The sequence below is a fragment of the Gymnoscopelus microlampas genome (genome assembly GCF_963454915.1).
Source record: "Gymnoscopelus microlampas genome assembly, chromosome: 7".
In the NCBI taxonomy this organism is placed as follows: domain Eukaryota; kingdom Metazoa; phylum Chordata; class Actinopteri; order Myctophiformes; family Myctophidae; genus Gymnoscopelus; species Gymnoscopelus microlampas.
In genome coordinates, this window is record NC_139944.1 from 19,477,746 (window position 1) to 19,497,359 (window position 19,614).

The following is a 19,614-nucleotide window of genomic DNA, read 5'->3' on the forward strand; positions in this document are numbered from 1 at the left end:
TACTATCCTTATTACCTTTTACGTACAGTTTTATGAGGTTTTATACCTGTCTGCTTGGTCAGTAACAGTCTAACAATTACTTTAGTTAAAACCACTTAAGTCCTATTTTATACTAAGTCAAAGGATGGTGTTGTGCAGCAAAAGTAGCCAATGTAAAAAGGTTACCACACGTTGCATTGCTTGTTGCTATTTGACTAGGGTTCATGCCACTTATTCTGACCTCGTGCTTAATAAGTCAAGTCTGTATAATAATGTCTGCTAAATACAATTGTAAAATTGTAGTTGTAAGTTGCTTATACGGTTTTGATGCATAACAGGTGATCTCTCCCATGCAGATGACCTGAACATGCCAGCTAAAGAAATCTATGGGGCTCAGCCCCCCATTGAGCTGCTGAGACAGTGGATTGACCACCACCACTGGTACGACAGGAAGGACAACTCCAAACTGGACATAGTGGACATGCTGTTATTGTCTGCTATGGGGCCCCCTGGGGGTGGGAGGAACAACATTACAGGTATTGTTTAACCCCTTGAACCCTATACTTGGTTGACCGGAGTCCCTCAGGGCTCTATACTAGTGTATTTTCTGATTGGCTATTTTCTAATATGTTATTAGGATATTAGTGTGAAGTTACTGACAAACTGTTGGGAATTATAGGCCGCTTCACTCGTCACCTGAACATCATCTCTATTGATTCCTTTGATGATGAAACACTGAGCAAAATATTCACCTCCATCACCGACTGGCACTTCAGCAAGGGCTTTGACCCTTCCTTCTACAGGTAACTCATAACCTGCTCTAACACTATCGTCCAGATGTCACTCAAACATTTGTATTTGTTTTGAATCTTTTGAGGTTTCATCAAACTGCAACAATATCTTGGCTTTTACATTTTGCAAATACTGTTTTTCCATTTGGGATGAGACACAGTTTTGAAGTTTGTAAGCGTGTGACTTGCTTGTGGAGGATTGTTTCAAAAGTATTGGCTTTACGTGGTGTCAACAGCATTCATGTGCCTTGTTCAGTTGGTTGTTTAATTTCCACCTCTTGTCTCCACGACTTGTGGAAAGGTTTGTAAGCTCGTAGCATAAAGACAATGGACAGATTCCCATGAGGCGGAAATAGCTGTTGATGTTATGTTAAAGTTGGTGATATGTGATATGTTTTTGTCCAAATAATTGTTAAATAGCTCTATATTCCGATCAATCATGTTTGTTCAGTATCTCTCCAGCTCTTTAGTAAACAGAAGACAATTTGAACTGTAATCCTATTAAATTCAACCCGATACATGATGAACAGTTATTTCCTCTTAACTAAAAAGCTAGAGAGACTAAAAACCTCACTTACACCACCTTTAAAACCAAGTGTCATGAGCCGGTTTGGATGTATACAGTGACATTGATATCGGACCAGGAAGTGTGACCTTTTAGGTTGGAGAATGAATGTTTTTCTCACTCTAGACAGGGTAAAATCATGGTGCAGGCCACCATGGCTGTCTATAAAGACACCATGGACAGTTTCCTCCCCACCCCGTCCAAGTCCCACTACATCTTCAACCTGAGGGACTTTGCCAGAGTGATCCGCGGTGTCCTTCTGGCTCCACACACACACATGCAGGTGAGCTTGACAACACAGAATAAATGTTTGACCATTAGATTTCAATCAACTTGAATTTGTGTTTGTGCTTGTGCAATCAGGAGGCAGACAAGTTGATCCGTCTGTGGATCCATGAGGTGTACCGGGTTTTCTATGACCGTCTCATCAATCCTGAGGACAGGGCAACATTCTTCAACATCATCAAAGGGAGAACACAGTCCTTCTTTAAGGAGAGCATTGATAAGGTAAGATAATAAAACACTGCTGTTGCATTAAGTTTGAGCTATGTTCACACTGGCAGCCCAAATGTGATTTTTGACGTATCCAGATTGGAATCAGACTTGGGTTTATCAAGTCTTAAAAAAGTGAAGCCTGGTTTATACTTCATCGTATGATGGTGTCTAAATAACAGTGTGGTCAGTCAGTCTTAAAGATCAGATTGGAAACAAATTGGATGTGCCTGCAGTTTGAACAAAGCCTTGGATCGGTGCCTGTGGTTTTATTTCTATACCTGTCTCCCAACACGTTCGACCAGCTGCTGTGCCATCTCAGCCCAGATGGCAAGGTGGTGGACGAGAACATCCGCAGCTTGTTCTTTGGTGACTACGCCAAGCCTGACACCGACACCAAGGCCTATGATGAGATCACAGACCTGCGCGCCCTGCAGGAAGTGATGGAATTCTACCTGGATGAGTTCAACAACTGCAGCAAGGCGCCCATGTCCCTCGTTATGTTCAAGTTCGCCATCGAGCACATTTCCCGCATCTGCCGTGTGCTGAAGCAAGACAACGGGCACCTGCTGCTGGTGGGCATCGGTGGCTCTGGCCGCCGGAGTGCCACCAAGCTGGGTACCTTCGTCAACGACTACGACCTGTTCCAGATTGAGCTGACCAAGAACTACGGCATGACAGAGTGGCGCGAGGACCTGAAGCGAGTGATGCTCAAAGCGGGCGTCGAGGGCAAGCGTCTGGTGTTCCTGTTCAGTGACAGTCAGATCAAGGACGAGGCGATGGTGGAGGACATCAACATGCTGCTGAACACGGGCGATGTACCCAACATCTTCCCGGCCGATGAGCGTGCCGACATCATTGAGAAGGTGCAGAGCATCGCCCGGGTTGGGGGCAAGAATATTGACGCCACCCCACTATCCATGTACAGTTTCTTCATCGACCGCGTCAGGGCCAACCTCCACATTGTACTTGGTGAGCATCTTAGACTTTTGTTTTAACATTTTGATCTTTTGCAGAAGAGAGAATGTACTACTATAAGACAGTCAAGTTTTCTTGACCACTTAAACCCTATTTACTCTGTTGACCAGGGCCCCCCAGGGGTCTGTACTTGGCCCCCTCCTTTTTTCTATGTCTAATTTGGGAGGGTGATTGTCTGTCAACAGCCATGAGTCCCATCGGTGATGCGTTCAGGAACCGCCTCAGGATGTTCCCGTCCCTTATCAACTGCTGCACCATTGACTGGTTCCAGGCTTGGCCCAGTGATGCCCTGGAGATGGTGGCCCACAAGTTCTTAGAGGACGTGGAGCTGGAAACTGATGTCAGACTGGAGTAAGGATGTACATTTTAATATCTTAGTTGCTTTGAGGATTGTAGAACAGACATAGATTGCACGTTTGTGATCAAATTAGTTGAGCAAATGTTTTGTTTTTTCAGGGTGGTGGAAATGTGTAAGACATTCCACACTAGTGTCAGGGATCTTTCTGAGAGGTATTACTGCAGACTGAGGAGACACAACTATGTGACCCCCACCTCCTACCTGGAGCTCATCCTCACCTTCAAGGTCCTGCTCAACACCAAGAGGAGTGAAGTCAACACTATGAGGAACCGCTACCTTGTTGGCCTACAGAAACTTGAGTTTGCTGCTTCTCAGGTGATTTAGCTTGACAAGCCTTTTCAATATGGGCAGTGACTAATGCCCTGGATCCTTGACAGTGTGGGGAGGGAGTTGGTTGAAAACATTGCAGGTGCTGCTGGCTGCCAGCCATCAAAGGGTGAAAGTGATAAAGTGACAAGTGCCTTGCACATAATTATAATGTGTATAATAATATATCAACGATGCGTGAAACCGTTAATTTCCTATGGAGGGATCGTTAATGCCCGACTCAACATTAACAAAAGGCATTGAACATTGGCTTGGATGACTGCTATTCATTATATTATTACATTATTAATTAAGCATTTTACCCATCCTAGGAAGGGTGAGCAGCCGCTGGTTTTAGCGCTCATCGAGCAGTTAGGGGTTAAGTGTCTTGCACATTTTTTTTTATTTTTATACTTCGACACATTGCTGAGGCCTGGAATCGAACCTGGGATCTTTGCCTTCCCAGGCGGGCTGACTCACCATTCAGCTATAGCCACCCCCATTATTACTAATAATGTCCAGAGTTTATGTGTAAACTTTCAAAGGGCAGTGATGCTCAATTTATCTCACATAGTCAGTGCATTACTTGGCGTTGAACTGGATTCATGTGAAAACCCTTTTAGTGTTAACTTGAATTATTGAATGATTAATTCCCTTCAAATCACATGGTCCACAGGTGTCAGTGATGCAACAGGAACTGACAGCCCTGCAGCCGGAGCTCATCCGGACCTCGGCTGAAACGGATGAGATGATGCTTAAGATAGAGAAGGAGACGGTGGAGGTGGATGCCAAGAAGGAGCTGGTGTCTGCTGATGAGAAAGTGGCCAATGAAGCAGCTGCGGCAGCCAAAGCTATAAAGGTTCACACAGATTCAAGTTCTCAGTCGCCACGACTGATTTCAGTCATTTGGATTACATAGAAGCATGTCTTCTATGGAAGCATGTTGCACAGCGAAAATTGCCAATCTACAAGCTTGTAGATCGGCTATTCTTTTTTTTTTTTTAATATTGGAGCATTTGAAGTGGTCAAACTAGCAAAAATAAAAAATGGTGTCGATCACATTGCTGCATCACTGCATGTCAATCATAGCTATGTGTTTATGGGCCGCAGGCTGTAGCATATTCCTAAATGTGTGCTGGTTGTGTTCAGGATGAGTGTGAGGGCGATCTGGCTGAAGCCATGCCCGCTCTGGAGGCGGCCCTGGAGGCTCTGGATACCCTGAAACCTGCAGACATCACAGTGGTCAAGTCCATGACCAACCCCCCAGGTTTGGTCAAGCTAGTTATGGAGTCCATCTGTGTCATGAAGGGCATCAAACCCGAGAGAAAACCTGATCCCAGTGGCTCAGGTACGATCTTTTGAATATTGGAGAAGTATACTCACATACAGTACAATCAAAGACACATTTAAGGTAGGATAAGTGATAGTTTTTTGTTAAAAGGTTAAAGCACTATATTCTGATAGTACTCATTGATCTTTTGTAACAGGGGACTCCCCGTCTCTCCACCTCTTTAATAAACAGAAAATACATTTTCTATCAGGAGAGGGTACCCATTTATCAGCTTAAATGGTATACTGTTCCAGTTCAAACTTTGTCTGCTCATCTCTTTGTGTCACCACTTCCAATTTCACTTGTTTAATCTGTATCCTGTTTTCTCTCCTGGTTAGATTAAATTGATATCCTGACCTGAAAATGCATTTTCTATTTACTAAAGAGCTGGAGAGACAGGGAGACTCTTGTTACTGAACACTGAAACACTATCAATGAGGACTATGAGAATATAGAGTTATGTAATAATTATTTTAACAAACAAATTCACATACCCTGCCTTTCAAAATAATAAATATTGAACTGGTTTACCAAAAACATCTTTACATTACTTTTTCTTTTTTAAATACACCTCAAAAATAAATTTGACATGTTTGTGTTTCAGGCAAGATGATTGAGGACTATTGGGGCCCCTCTAAGAAGCTCTTGGGAGACATGAAATTCTTGGAAAGTCTCAAGGCCTACGACAAAGACAACATCCCCGCTGCCTCCATCAAGAAAATCAGAGAGAAGTTCGTCGAGCACCCCGACTTTCAACCGTCCATCATCAAGACCGTGTCCTCCGCCTGTGAGGGTCTCTGTAAGTGGGTGAGAGCAATGGAGGTGTACGAGCGGGTCGTCAAAGTCGTGGCCCCCAAGGAGGAGAGGCTCAGACAGGCCGAGGCTGAGCTCGCCGTCCAGATGGGCATGTTGGCGGTGAAGAGAGCAGAGCTGAAGGAAGTGGAGGATCGACTGCAGAGCCTGAACGACACCTTTGAGGCCATGAAGAACAAAAAGAGAGAGCTGGAGGGGAACATTGAAGTGTGCTCCCAGAAGCTGGTCAGAGCGGAGAAGCTGATTGGAGGGTTGGGAGGAGAGAAGGACAGGTGGACAAAAGCTGCAGATCTGCTGGGAATACGGTATGTTTCTACAAATTCTACAATTACAGTGTTATTCAAGATTTTTTTCCCCCATCATTTTTGGGGCTTTCCTGCTTTTATTGGATAGTACAGTTGAGAATGACAGGAGACAAGGAAAGAGAGACAGGGGATGACACACAGAAAATTCGGGTTATGGAATCAAACTCACAACTCGCTGTCCGCCTGACGGCGAGTTGTGAGTTCGATTCCAGAGCCTATACTGTATGTGGGCCATCGGTGCCCCCAGATTGTTTTTTTTTTTTTTATTGAATTTCAATAACATTAATGGCAACGGTGATGATTATGGTGATCATGAAACATAAATTGAACAAAATTGTCTGTCTGTAGATACGCCAACCTGACCGGTGACGTACTCCTCTCCTCTGGCATTGTGTCCTATCTCGGGGCCTTTGCAGTCGACTATCGCGTGGAGTGCCAGCGGGAGTGGCACATCCTGTGCCAAGAGAAACAAATACCATGTTCTAAGGACTTCACCCTCAGCAGCACCCTGGGAAACCAGGTGGCCGTGAGGCAATGGCAGATCAATGGGCTTCCCGTGGACTCCTTCTCCACAGACAACGGCATCATTGTGTCCAACTCCCGCCGCTGGCCGCTAATAATTGACCCCCAGCGTCAGGCCAACAAGTGGATCAGGAACATGGAGAAGGCCAACAAGCTAGTTGTTATCAAGCTCTCAGACAGCAACTACATGAGAACCCTGGAGAACTGCATCCAGTTTGGAACCCCGGTTCTCTTGGAAAATGTCGGGGAAGAACTGGATGCTGTGCTTGATCCTGTGTTGTTGAAGCAGACCTTCAAGCAGCAAGGTGTGGAGTGCATAAAGCTAGGGGAGAACGTTGTGGAGTACTCCAAAGACTTTTTGTTCTACATGACCACCGGCCTGCGGAACCCTCACTACCTCCCAGAAGTGGCCATCAAAGTCTGCCTGCTGAACTTCATGATCACCCCCCAGGGCTTGGAGGATCAGCTCCTGGGCATTGTAGCTGCCAAGGAGAAACCTGAGCTAGAACAGAAGAAGAACCAGCTCATTCTGGAGAGTGCCGCCAACAACGAGCAGTTGAAGGAGATTGAAGATAAGATCCTACAAGTGCTCTCCTCCTCTGAGGGGAACATACTGGAAGACGAGACGGCGATTAAGTTCCTGTCCTCCTCCAAGGTCCTGTCCGAAGAGATCTCGGAGAAACAAAAAATCACCAGTGTCACCGAGGAGGAGATCGACGTCACCCGCATGGGTTACCGTCCTGTGGCTCAACACTCGTCCATCCTGTTCTTCTGCATTTCCGATTTGGCCAGCATTGAGCCTATGTACCAGTACTCGCTCACCTGGTTTATCAACCTCTATGTGCAGTCCCTCGCTCAGAGCTTGAAGAGCGATGACCTGGCTGAGAGGATTGGCAACGTTGTCGAGCACTTCACCCTCAGCATCTACAACAACATCTGCCGCTCGCTCTTTGAGAAGGACAAGGTGCTCTTTTCCCTGCTGCTAACTGTTGGCATCATGCAAGGCAAGGGCCAGGTGGACGACCAGGTTTGGCGCTTTCTGCTCACCGGTGGCATCGCTTTGGATAACCCTCACCCCAACCCTGCCCCGGAGTGGCTCTCTGACAAATCCTGGTCAGAGATCGTCAGGGCCTCCAACCTCACCAACCTGGGTGGGCTCTTCGGACACGTCCGAGACAACATCTCCACATGGAAAAAGATCTACGATTCGGGAAAGCCCCACGAGAAGCAACTGCCAGACCAGTGGAGGACGTTGGTGGGGATGGACCGGTTGGTGGTGCTGAGGTGCTTCAGGCCAGACAAGCTGGTGCCGGCAGTGCAGGAATTCATAGCAGACAACATGGGGCGTGCCTACATCGAGCCACCCACCTTTGACCTGGCGGGAAGTTATAATGACTCCAACTGCTGCTCTCCTCTGATCTTTGTGCTGTCGCCGGGATCTGATCCAACAGCAGGTGATTTGTCACACTAAACGTCTATCTTAATGCATCATACAATAAAGACTTTGACGCATTTGGTTGCTGCCGGGCAGAAACCTTGTCCACAGTCCAAACTTAAACTTGCTGTGTTTTTTTGTAAATTGATGCCCTACTTCATCATACAAGAGTGTTACAAAATAGTGCCATTTTTCACAATTTAACCTTTTCCTAAATAATAATAAAAAGGAACGTTTTTTGGACATACTGTACAAGGTTTCCACCTGACAGCGATGATTTGCTCTTGCAAAATTGCCCAAAAGTCACACACAGAATGAACTAATTGTTCCTTCAGGCCTGTTGAAGTTTGCTGATGACCTGGATATGGGTGGCAGTAAGATCCAGACCATCTCCCTTGGGCAGGACCAGGGGCCCATAGCGGCCCGCATGATAGAGAGCGGCCTCAAAAAGGGCACCTGGGTGTTACTACAAAACTGCCACCTGGCCACCAGCTGGATGCCCACACTAGAGAGGATCTGTGAGGAGACAATCACTCCAGAGAACACCCATCCCAGCTTCAGGTCAGTGCCGGTTAAGGAAGAATGAATTACTGAATAACCAGAACACATACATATGACAAAAGTGAAACGATATATGATGCAGCGATTCCTAACCTGTAGGCTGTCAGGGTTTTGCAATTGGGCCCCCAAAGAATTGGAAAAACATTAAGATTTTATTAATAATATAACATTCATATTTTAATTTGTAAAAAAAAATGTCATGGTATTTTTTCTTTAAAACTTTGAAAAATGTAATTGTGATACCGATAAATAGGAACTTAAAGTATTCTACGATAGTTCCACTGATCCAAGCCGGAACACAATTGATTGATTGAACATTAAAATAAACATGCTCTGAAAATGCACGCAAGCCCACCCTTCTGACCACTTAACACTTGCTGCCGCGTTTAGTCGTCACATGGGTGGGCCCGCAGATTTTCAATCTCAATCTCCGGTCCAGAGAAGGTTGCGAACCACTGAAATAATGGCCTCTTCTCAGATTGTGGCTGACCAGTTATCCATCGGACAAGTTCCCAGTCAGTATCCTGCAGAATGGAGTGAAGATGACCAACGAGCCTCCCAGAGGAATGAGAGCCAACCTGCTGCGCTCCTATGTGAGCGACCCCATCTCCGACCCGGCCTTCTTCTGCAGCTCAAAGAAACAAGTCACATGGCAGAAGCTGCTGTTTGGGCTCACCTTCTTCCACGCTCTGGTACAGGAGAGGAGGAACTTTGGACCTCTGGGTGAGGCAGATGTACTGTGGACCACATGTTCTCAAGGTGGGGTCTGGGGTCCCTGGGGTTGTAGACCCTGGGGTTGTAGGGAGGGGGGGGGGGGTCCCCAGCTTAAGCCCCATTTGATTAAAAATAATAATCTCTGGGACCCCATTCTACACTGTAAAATCCTCAGAGTAATTTAAATTCTGATAGTGAACAAATGTTACCAAATGGACCCTTTTTTCCTTCTATTTGTCTCCATTTGTACGCTCTCTGAGTTACAGACCCAATAAGGGTCCATTTGGTCCAATCATTTAGCTGCGTATCCCCTGGAACCCCTCAATGACCCCACCTTGTGAACCAATGCTGTATAAATCCTCTCCTTTTTGTGTCCATGTAAAATGAAACCTTATGCTAGTTGACATTTGGGACAGTTAAATGTCCCATAACTATTTTCACTTTTATGTTTTGAAAAAAAATCCCTTCATTTATTTTTTTCATTTATTGTGTGGATCTTGTGATCCACGTGGGATCCAGTGGCTCCAATGTGGATCTTGGACTTCATGTGGCCAGCATGTGACCTCCGTCATCTATGACATATATCTATGATGTATAAAACATACAGTACGAGATACTCCTTTGACCTACTGACAGTGTGCACAAGAAATTTGGCACGCTCTGTCTGGCTAGCGGTTTGCGAGATTAGCTCCGGATACACAGACGGACACACAACACGGACGGACAGACAGACAGACAGACAGACAGACAGACAGAAAGACAGAAAGACCCTCTGATACGGCTAGACTTGTACAGAGTCACACCGTACCGATGTGATTTCTGTTTTGTGTGTAGGTTGGAATATCCCCTATGAGTTTAATGAGTCTGACCTGAGGATCAGTATGAGGCAGATTCTGATGTTCCTGGATGAGTATGATGACGTTCCACTGGAGGCCCTTACTTACCTGACCGGTAAGACCATTTCTTAACCACTTAAACCATGCATAGTTTTTGACCGGGTCCCCCGGGGCTCTATACTTGGCCCCCTCCTTTTTTCTCTCTACACCAAACCTCTTTGCCGAAAATAGCCCGGTCTAGAAGCTGGCAACCCGTCACTGTGCGATCTTGAATTTGAATATATGACTATATTTGCTGAATATTCGCCTATTATCACATGCTCAGAATAGGGACACTCGGGTTCATGGGATTAATGGAACACTTGACCTTTTTTCAACCTGATCTCCATATCTTGGTCCTTATTAATGCTCACTACAGGAGGACTATACCATTTCTGACTACTTGCTCTGGGTATCATAGGCGGGCTGTGGATAGCTTGAAAATGTATCTGCCGTTGGCATCGTCTGCTGATTTTGTCATATTTATCATTCATTCAAATGTTACAGGACATACCTGAACAATTAAGTCAATGTTGGCTAAACCTCACTGCACCAGTTAGAAGTCATGGACATTTGAATTTTGTTCCTTTCTCCAGGGACTATTTTCGGGTAGAATTTTCAAGTCACGCTCTTTAAAAAGCAACAATAACCCAATTTTGACAAACAACATACGACACAGTGAAATTAGAGTATAATTCAATTACCTATTCATAATCTCAGGTGTATCTTGAGATTTTGACCTGACCTTTGGTCACCTGCTCTGGTGTGCCTTGTGCACTCTCCTCAACTCTCCTATCTTAGGTGAGTGCAACTATGGTGGCAGGGTAACAGATGACAAGGACAGGCGTCTGCTGTTGTCCCTGCTGTCAATCTTCTACAGTCAGGACCTGATTGAACAGCAGCGTTACTGCCTGAGTGAGGAAGACATATATTATGTCCTTCCTCACGGCCCCTACCAGGTATGATCAAGGCCCCAGTTGCTGCTGCATACATAACATGTGCACCGTTATCATATTTCAGTAGTTTCAAAGTATGTACTGTAAGTATCCATAAATGCAGCAAGTACAGATACTACTTTTTTTTTTTTTTTTTTTTACTTAAGTTCAGTACTTGAGTACAGTACAACGAGTAAATGTACTTCGTTATTATTGTCCACCACTGTTGACACTGTTGACAACATGTAAACTTTGTGACTACATAGACACCCGGCCTACAGTATCTGATAAGATCTGATATATTACTTTAATATCTTCCATTGTTTTTCTTTGTTGTTTTTGTTTATTCCAGACCTATGTTGATTACATACGCAATCTACCAATCAGCGCCGACCCCAGTGTGTTTGGGCTTCATAGCAACGCTGACATCACTAAAGAGACTCACGAGACCAATCAGCTCCTGGATGGAGTGCTGTTGACTTTGCCTAGACAGTCTACAGGCGGGGCTAAATCCCCTCAGGTTAGCATCTAATCTATCTAACGGTCTCAAGGCTAGAAAACATGTTTTTCACTTTGCATATCATCGCTGGAGGAGGTTTGGGGGAGGCCTCTGGAGGAGGAGGAGGAGGAGGCCCAGAACATAATCTATGGCTAATTTAAGAACTGGAACTTGCCACAGACCATTTTATATACAATAATAAATGTATTTATTGCTATAAAGGTTAATACATTAAGGTTTGTGACATAACTGCATACTGATAGAATTGTGTGTAATCAAATGTAACAGGTGCAGATAGAAAAGCTTGTGTAATCAATTCGTGCAGACCACATCCTTGAATGTTGCACCTAGAGGACATTTAGTTCATTAAAAAGTAAAAACTAAAGAAGGAAAGAAGAACCTTGCACCTGGAGACAGACAGTCATACTCCCTTTCAGAGTTAAACAAACTCTTTCATAGTATAGGAGCTCATGGTCTCTTCTTGAAAGTGTAAAACACCTTCCTGTCATTCACTCTCAACATGGATACAAGCATTCTTCAAATGGGGGTACATTCTCTATTTGGACGCTATAGCCTGTATGTGGGACAATCAGATATTATAAATAAAAATACATCACCAATATACACGTTATAAATTCCAGACATTCTTTTGTGCCTCAGTCCTGATTATTTCCTTCACACAAATCAAGGAAGGTGCCCCATATACTTGAAGGAATGCTGTGTTGCTACTCTATATACCTGTTCATAAGATGCTATTTTTTAGCCGCATGCTGAAAGCTGGCGGCTCTACAGACAGCACTAGTCCTAGTCCGACACCCAAGTGACACCTAAGTGTCATTGGCTGTCCTGGCTGTCCTTCACACTTCCCGCCAATGGGGAGACGGTCCTTTGCAGCACCCGCCTCTCCTCCTTTGACACCTATTTGTCATTGGCTGTCCTTCACACTTCCCCCCGTTTAAGCCAATGGGGAGACGGCCCTTTGCAGCACCCGCCTCTCCTTCTTTGCAGCAGAGAGAGAGAGAGAGAGGAAGAGAGCCTCAGGCAGGAGGGTTAGCCTAAATGCTAGCGTGCTTCATTAGACCTAGTTTGGGTATTAGTTATTATTTGGCCATGTTCACACTGACTTCAATCTTAGCTATTGTTGGGAAGACCCGTGTGGTGTCACAAAATGTTGCCACCACTTATATAAAACACATTAGAGCGTTTAGCCTCGCAGATTCTGTGACGCTAATGTTGCCAGGTTAGGCGAGAGAAACAAGTAATCCAAAAAACAAGTAATCAGGTCTATGAAAAGATTGGGGCAAAACAAGCCTGCCGCATGCGGCTTTATTATGACTTTGGTCATTTCTTGTTGTTTTACCTCAGTTCTATTACATTTTTAAAGGCAGATTAACAGGTTGTCCTTCCTACTTGAAAATCTTGAAAGCGTTCACCCACCCATCTGACCACTGACATGGCAAGTGGTTAGATGGGTGGGCCGTGTGCATTTTCATTTTAATAATCAATCAATCAATCAATCAATCGATTGTGTTCCAGCTTGGATCAATGGAGCTAACGTTGTATACTTTAAGTTCTTATCAGTATCACTATGTAAGCCCCCTTTTCATGACATTTTCTTTAAAAAAAAATGTTTTTGTAATGTACATTATCCTAAAGATCGTAGTGTTGTGCCAACTATTTGGGGGCCCACTTGCAATACCCTGGCCCAGAGGTTGGGAATCGTTGTCATATAGAGCATTAGGAATAAATCATTTTGTGTCTTAAAGGAAGTGGTGGATGAGCTCTCAGAGGACATCCTGTCCAAGCTGCCGGTGGGTTTTGACCTGCAGATGGTGATGGAAAAATACCCAGTGATATACGAGGAATCCATGAACACCGTCCTGAGGCAGGAGCTCATTCGCTTCAACAGGTAGTGACAAGGTTTCAACCCAGGGTTATTATTCTTTAAGCGGCACTGTAACCTTTATTTTATTTTTTGAATAGCTTTCCCCCTGGATCACAGCGTTATTTTTATATTGGAATCCCCATAGGCAAATGCTAGATCACGTCATGTAACTGTGTTCCAGAAATAAACAAATCCCCCTGGCGATTTTACTCATAATGGATATGAAGCATCAACTGACGGTGGAAAATTACCAATTTAGCCAAAGAATATATTTTTTCTCCAAACACAGACATTATGAAATGTAACTCAATATCATAAACTACACAGTCACAAACCTGACAAAATCACCGGGGTAGTTTGTTTACAGTGAGGTTTTTGTCTGCCCTCGCTTGCAGGCTCACTCAGGTGGTGCGCTTCAGTCTGGTGAACATGCGCAAGGCTCTGAAGGGTCAGGTGGTGATGTCATCTGAACTTGAGAACGTCTATAGCAGTATGCTGGTGGGCAAGGTGCCCGCTATGTGGGCAGCCAAGTCCTACCCCTCCCTCAAGCCACTGGGGAGCTACGTGGCTGATCTCCTAGCCAGGCTGCAATTCCTACAGGTAAAAATAATGTTACTGACCTGGCTGAACTTGGTAGAACATACTGTATAGTATCTGTTTACGTGCAAGAGTAATGAAAGTAATAATTTAACTTAGTTGTGTGGCCACTTTTGATGTCTATTTGAAGGGGGTGGGAGTGGGGCTTGTTTCAAGTGTTAAATAGCTCTGTATTCTGGTAGTAATCATTGCTATACATATGTCATGGGGGTACTTGACATGAAAACATTTGAGAACCACTTGCACTGGTTTAAATACTGTATGTGCTTTGTATGTTTTGACAGGAATGGATAAACAATGGCCCACCTGCAGTCTTCTGGGTATCTGGCTTCTACTTCACCCAGTCCTTTCTTACCGGAGTGTCTCAGAATTTTGCCAGGAAGTACACCGTCCCCATAGACTACATTAGCTTTGAGTTTGAGGCAAGTAATATACTGTATGTCACTGGTTCTCAAAGTGGGGCCCTGGTACCCTCAGGGGTCCAGGGGGTCCCCAGCAAAAAAATCGAATATAGCATCAGAATCAGTTTATCCTTATTAAGCTATTCAAAAATAGCTGATCTACAAACTCACAGTCACAACACGTTGCAAGCTTTTTGATCAACATTTTTAACACAAATCTTCTTTTATGGGGGTCCCTGGCACAGCATCTTCTTAGATGACGATGTGTATTTGGTCTGCCGTCTGCGTCCAAATATATATCAATTTGAGGGTCCTTCACATGAACATTTTTGAGAACCACTGCTGTGTGACTCCCCATTTTCTCTGTGTTTTCGACAACTTATACATTTGTGCAACATTTATCCCATATTGAATTGCTGCAGGTGACCAAACAAGAAACCCATATGAATGAGAAACCTGAGGACGGGGCCTATATCAGGGGCCTGTTCATGGAGGGCGCACGCTGGGACAGAGAGAAGATGGTCATCGGAGAGTCTCTCCCCAAGATCCTCTTTCACGCTATGCCCATCATCTGGCTCAAACCTGGAGACGTGTCCAAGTTCAAGCACCAGAACACGTACGTGTGCCCAGTTTACAAAACCAGCGCCCGCCGAGGCACCCTGTCCACCACGGGTCACTCTACCAACTATGTCCTGTCCATTGAGCTGCCCTCGGACAGGCCACAGAAACACTGGATCAACCGAGGAGTGGCCTGTCTCTGCCAGCTAGATGACTAGGAACCTGGAAGTAGGGCTGAGCAATAGACCCCTTAACAGACAACGTCACACTGATAAAAACCAGTAGGCCGGCACCAAATGAAACCCATTCTGTCATGTCTTGCTAGGATGCGCCTCACTAGCCAACACACAAGAGGAGGTTGAATGAACTGAAACCAGCGCACCCGAAACAATATGTTGGGAATTGATTGCATGAAACAATCACCTGTGCGTCCAGTCTCAATATTGGTTAACAAATAATTGGTTTATAGGCTCTATGCACAGCAGCCCTATTGGAAAGACATTGGGCCTCTTCCTTTCTTCCTTCACAGGTGTTACCAATTATTATTATACTAATTAAGGCTCTGTTCCAGGGGTCAAAAAGAGTCAGGGTGCTGATATTGTGCATGTTGGCTCACTGGAAACACTCTGCTACACCAGTGGGTTTGAAATTAAAACGTTTGAGAACTACTGTGCTACACTTTCCAATATGGCTGCTGTGCTATCAAAACCGACATTTAGAACCGATTATAGACCGACAATCTTGCTCATGTAGGTTAATTGAATAATCGAGCAATTGTTTAAAATTTCTTATACTGTATTATATATCAACAAATCAACACGAATGGATCTTTTTTGTAATCAACTAAATCGATTAGTCTGATTAACCACTTACATATCTGTGTTATACTTTTTTGTACAATGTTGGCGTACCAAAATTGCAAAGCGATCAACAATGCGACGCATTGTGAGCTTGTAGATCTGCTATTTTCACTGTTTAAAAAACGAATCGCTCATTAATCGAAATCGAGCCAAAAGTTAAAAATAACCGTGATATTGATTTGAAGTTATAACGCCCAAATAGATGCAAATTTGCGTGAGTTGATTTTTTTGTACTTGAGTAAAACATGTGCTAGACGACGAAACGCAAATGATCCTGTGGTCAAACTCTTGTGAGTAAGGCACAGCGAAAATTCGGTTCACTAACTAACCGTATTGAAATCGAAAGCCTTTGTGTTTGTTGGTGAAGGTTACACAAAGCAAAGCAAAAGCAAAGCAAAGCAAAGCAAAGCAAAGTTTGTTGTTTACCCAGGGTGTCGGACTAAGCACGAAGCTTGTTTCCAGCCGGACCCTGCATGGAAGCCTTGCTCAAGGGCTATTCAGCGGTGATTCATGATTGATGTGATGAATTGGGGAATCGAAGTAGGGACCTTCCGGCATCAAGGCCGCCCCTCTAACCACTAGGCCACCGCTGCCACCTGATCATGTAACACAAAGGTTACATGATCAGCTAACGTGTCCAACATGTTTACACTTAATCTCAAACTGAAGAGTTTGTTACTACCAACCTCAGGATAACTACATGTGATGAGATTGAAATCTCAGGTTTTTAAAATACAATCTTGTCATGTCTCGAATATATTTTTGTTGCAGATTGTTGGCTTTATTTAGATTGGAAAGTGTAGTGAGACAGGACATTGAGGGTAGAAAGGTGAAACAGCATGCAACCGGGTGCGCTGCAATTACGTAGTCAATGCACTGTCAAAGTTCTCGAGGAAGAGTAACACTGAATTTCACCAAGAAACTAGGACAGTTTAGGTCTTAAAGGGGTAAATCACTTTAAAACACTTCTGGTGTAATTTTAATGTCTACTCTGGCTTTTCAGGATCAGAATCATCTTCGTTGTCACATCACAGGTTTACAGGTGTAAAACTGTGGGTGTTTTAGTGCAAGCTCCATCGTTTTTGTTGTTTCCAGAAGGAGAAAGACAAAGAGGGGTGGGGGGTGATTAAGAATGAAGATGTGTTCATATTTACACATAGCATATCCATCCCATGGTCATGAAGTGTGGGTCATGACCGAAAGAATAAGTTCGCGGGTACAAGCGGCCTAAAATGAGCTTTCTCAGACGGGTGGCTTAGATGAGGTGAGAAGTTTGGTCACCCGAGAGAGACTTGGAGTAGAGACGCTGCTCCTTCGCTTGGAAAGGAGCCAGCTTAGGTGGTTCGGGCATCTAGTACGGATGCCTCCCGAGGGTCTTCCTAGATTGGTCCTCGCTGCATGTCCCACTGGGAAGAGACCCCGGGGCAGACCAAGGACCAGATGGGGGGATTTACATTCAGCTCTCTGCTGAAACTGTTGCCACCACGACCCGACTAGCGACCCGATAAGCGGTTGAAGATGGATGGATATCCATCCGTGCGCTATGTGTATACGTGAGCTGCCCTTTTTGTCTTTTGTGTGCACCCCAGACGGTTATTAAGTTGCTTAATTCAATATTTAGATATTTGATATTCATTTTATCAGATATTTATATGCCTTCCATAAGAATTATCAGAGTGTTTTAAGCTAAAAAAATATTTTATAACACGTAAGGACCTCAGCAAATACAATATATTTTTGTAAAACAGCATAAAATGTCTGCTTTAACAAACTTTAAAACTAGCCATTTAATGTCAATATTATTGATATTATGGCCTATTTCTTGCCTAAGATTTGATAAGAAACTGTAAATCTAAATTCACGACATAACCTGACATTTTTAAGCAATTTGTTTATAGCAGTAATATTGATATAATATGTGTTTTATAGAGCATTTTACAACAGCTCAGGAACGCAGCTCAGCCACTCATCTGTTATACAGTATAAGTATAAGTAAGATTATAACTCATCACTTAGTATAACTAATAATTTCAGTGGCATTTTCCTTGCAGATCTATTGATGTGTTTACCAGTAAAACAGTTGTTAACACTACTTAATTTCAGGTTACACCCTTATTACTCAGGAATATAGGCATCTTGATATTACATTGTGCCCTGTATTTAGTGTTAAATTAAATAATTGCTCAATGCTCACTAATGAAATGGTCCTACTGTACAGGTAGGTGGCATTAAAAATATGTAACTTGTTTTGCTTTACACTTGTATTAACAAGTACATTTTTCTACAAGATTGTATTTTATGCAAAATTAACAATTTATTACAAGGAATGCATTTAAGTCAACAAAATTAATACAACTTGATGGCGTCGTGTTAAAAGACAGCACTGACAGCATTCCTTCGAATGAGTTTATTGTCGGTATCAGCCGATAACGCAGGAGTTTTTCTGCGTTACAGTGCGGTAGACCCCTGGGAGTTGGATTGCTGAGGTTGAGCGCCACACCTACCAACAGCTCCCAGTACTTAATGTACGACTTGCCGCACCCAAGCCGCGCTACTCATACGCTGAGTTGACGATGCCCGGCATTGAACCCATGACCTTGTGGCCTTGTGGTCCAATGGTGAGAGCCCTAACGACTGAGCTACCCGGACACAAAGCATAAGCGATGAAGAATGTAGCATTGCAGTGCAAATTGTTTACAACGTCCCTGAACAGTGAAAATAAATGACCTTTACACCGGATTTCCTTTCAACTTTTGCTGAGATCAGCTTGAGTGTGTAGACATGGGAGTGTATAAATGTGTTCACTTTCTGAGTTAAAGTCCAGGGTTAAACTGTTGCGCCCTTCTTTGTCCTTGGTTCAGGCTAGACTTTCTCAGATTACGCGTTGTACCCGTCTGTGTACCTGCCAATGTACAAGCTTGCGTTGTGAGCTTGTGCATTTGCTATTTTGGACTATTATTCCCCCCCCAGAACGTGGATGCTGGGGTTCAAGTAGTCAAATGTAGTCAACAAGGAGGTAAGATTATGTGAAACTCCATTCATTGCCAAATCCAGGACATGCCTGCGCAAATCGGTGTTGTTTGCAAACGTTTTTGATTTGTGTGACGTCAGACCACAGCTTGGTCGGCCTACATAACATGTTGTGCTCTACTGTATGCAAGTTATTACAGTGCAATGCAGCAGGAGCGTGCCCTGAGCCAAGTGAAATCATGGATATTAAAGTGAAAGGTTATTTTCTGGGAAATAGCGCGGTCCCACGGGAGATTCGGTCTTTTATGATAGAGTGCGATGTAGCCACAAATTACGAGTTTCTGCTCGCAAAGGTTGCTGATAAATTCTCCATCCTGAAGGGTATGGAATTTGCGATGTTCTACAAGGACAAGGATGGGGACCTAATCCACTTCTGTTCAAGCGAGGAGCTGACTATGGGATACAGGGCTATGAGGGACCCAACCTTTAGAGTGTACATCAAAGAGGTCAGACATTATATCAGATATTTAAGACAAACAAAATGATTTGAACACCTTTAGACGTCAACTTTGAGGACGACTTATTAATCATTGAGACATTAACCGTGAAAACATGCAAGATCTTTTTGTGAAAACCCCCCAACCAACCTCAAAGTGAAGGTTGAGCCAAGTGAACACCTTTGATAATGTCAAATGTTCCCCCCTGACCAGCAGAGGATATGACCTTTTCTGACAAGCAACTGGAAGACGCATCCTCTCCGACAATAACGTCCAGAGAGAATCCACCCTCCCTCCACCTTCTGCATCATCTGAGGGGAAGCATGCAGACCTTTGTGAAAACCCTTGACTGCGAAGGCCATCCCCCTGGAGGTAGAACCGAGACGTC

General features: G+C 44.1%; 1 protein-coding gene across 1 annotated transcript in view; it reads left to right on the forward strand.

Moving 5' to 3' along the window:
* The window catches only part of dnah3 (dynein axonemal heavy chain 3), a 40,358-nt gene extending 25,160 nt beyond the window's left edge, over positions 1–15,198 (forward strand). The window contains exons 42-61 of the mRNA XM_084061746.1: positions 336–515; positions 659–782; positions 1,462–1,618; positions 1,699–1,842; positions 2,133–2,799; positions 2,991–3,156; positions 3,262–3,478; positions 4,146–4,328; positions 4,619–4,817; positions 5,404–5,917; positions 6,266–7,893; positions 8,210–8,435; positions 8,914–9,158; positions 9,984–10,100; positions 10,826–10,983; positions 11,312–11,479; positions 13,225–13,367; positions 13,739–13,943; positions 14,225–14,362; positions 14,764–15,198. Coding sequence (XP_083917872.1) covers positions 336–515; positions 659–782; positions 1,462–1,618; positions 1,699–1,842; positions 2,133–2,799; positions 2,991–3,156; positions 3,262–3,478; positions 4,146–4,328; positions 4,619–4,817; positions 5,404–5,917; positions 6,266–7,893; positions 8,210–8,435; positions 8,914–9,158; positions 9,984–10,100; positions 10,826–10,983; positions 11,312–11,479; positions 13,225–13,367; positions 13,739–13,943; positions 14,225–14,362; positions 14,764–15,117 — 5,933 coding nt within the window. The 3' untranslated portion in view covers positions 15,118–15,198. The remainder of the gene's footprint in view (positions 1–335; positions 516–658; positions 783–1,461; positions 1,619–1,698; positions 1,843–2,132; positions 2,800–2,990; positions 3,157–3,261; positions 3,479–4,145; positions 4,329–4,618; positions 4,818–5,403; positions 5,918–6,265; positions 7,894–8,209; positions 8,436–8,913; positions 9,159–9,983; positions 10,101–10,825; positions 10,984–11,311; positions 11,480–13,224; positions 13,368–13,738; positions 13,944–14,224; positions 14,363–14,763) is intronic.
* The last annotated feature ends 4,416 nt before the right edge of the window (positions 15,199–19,614 follow it).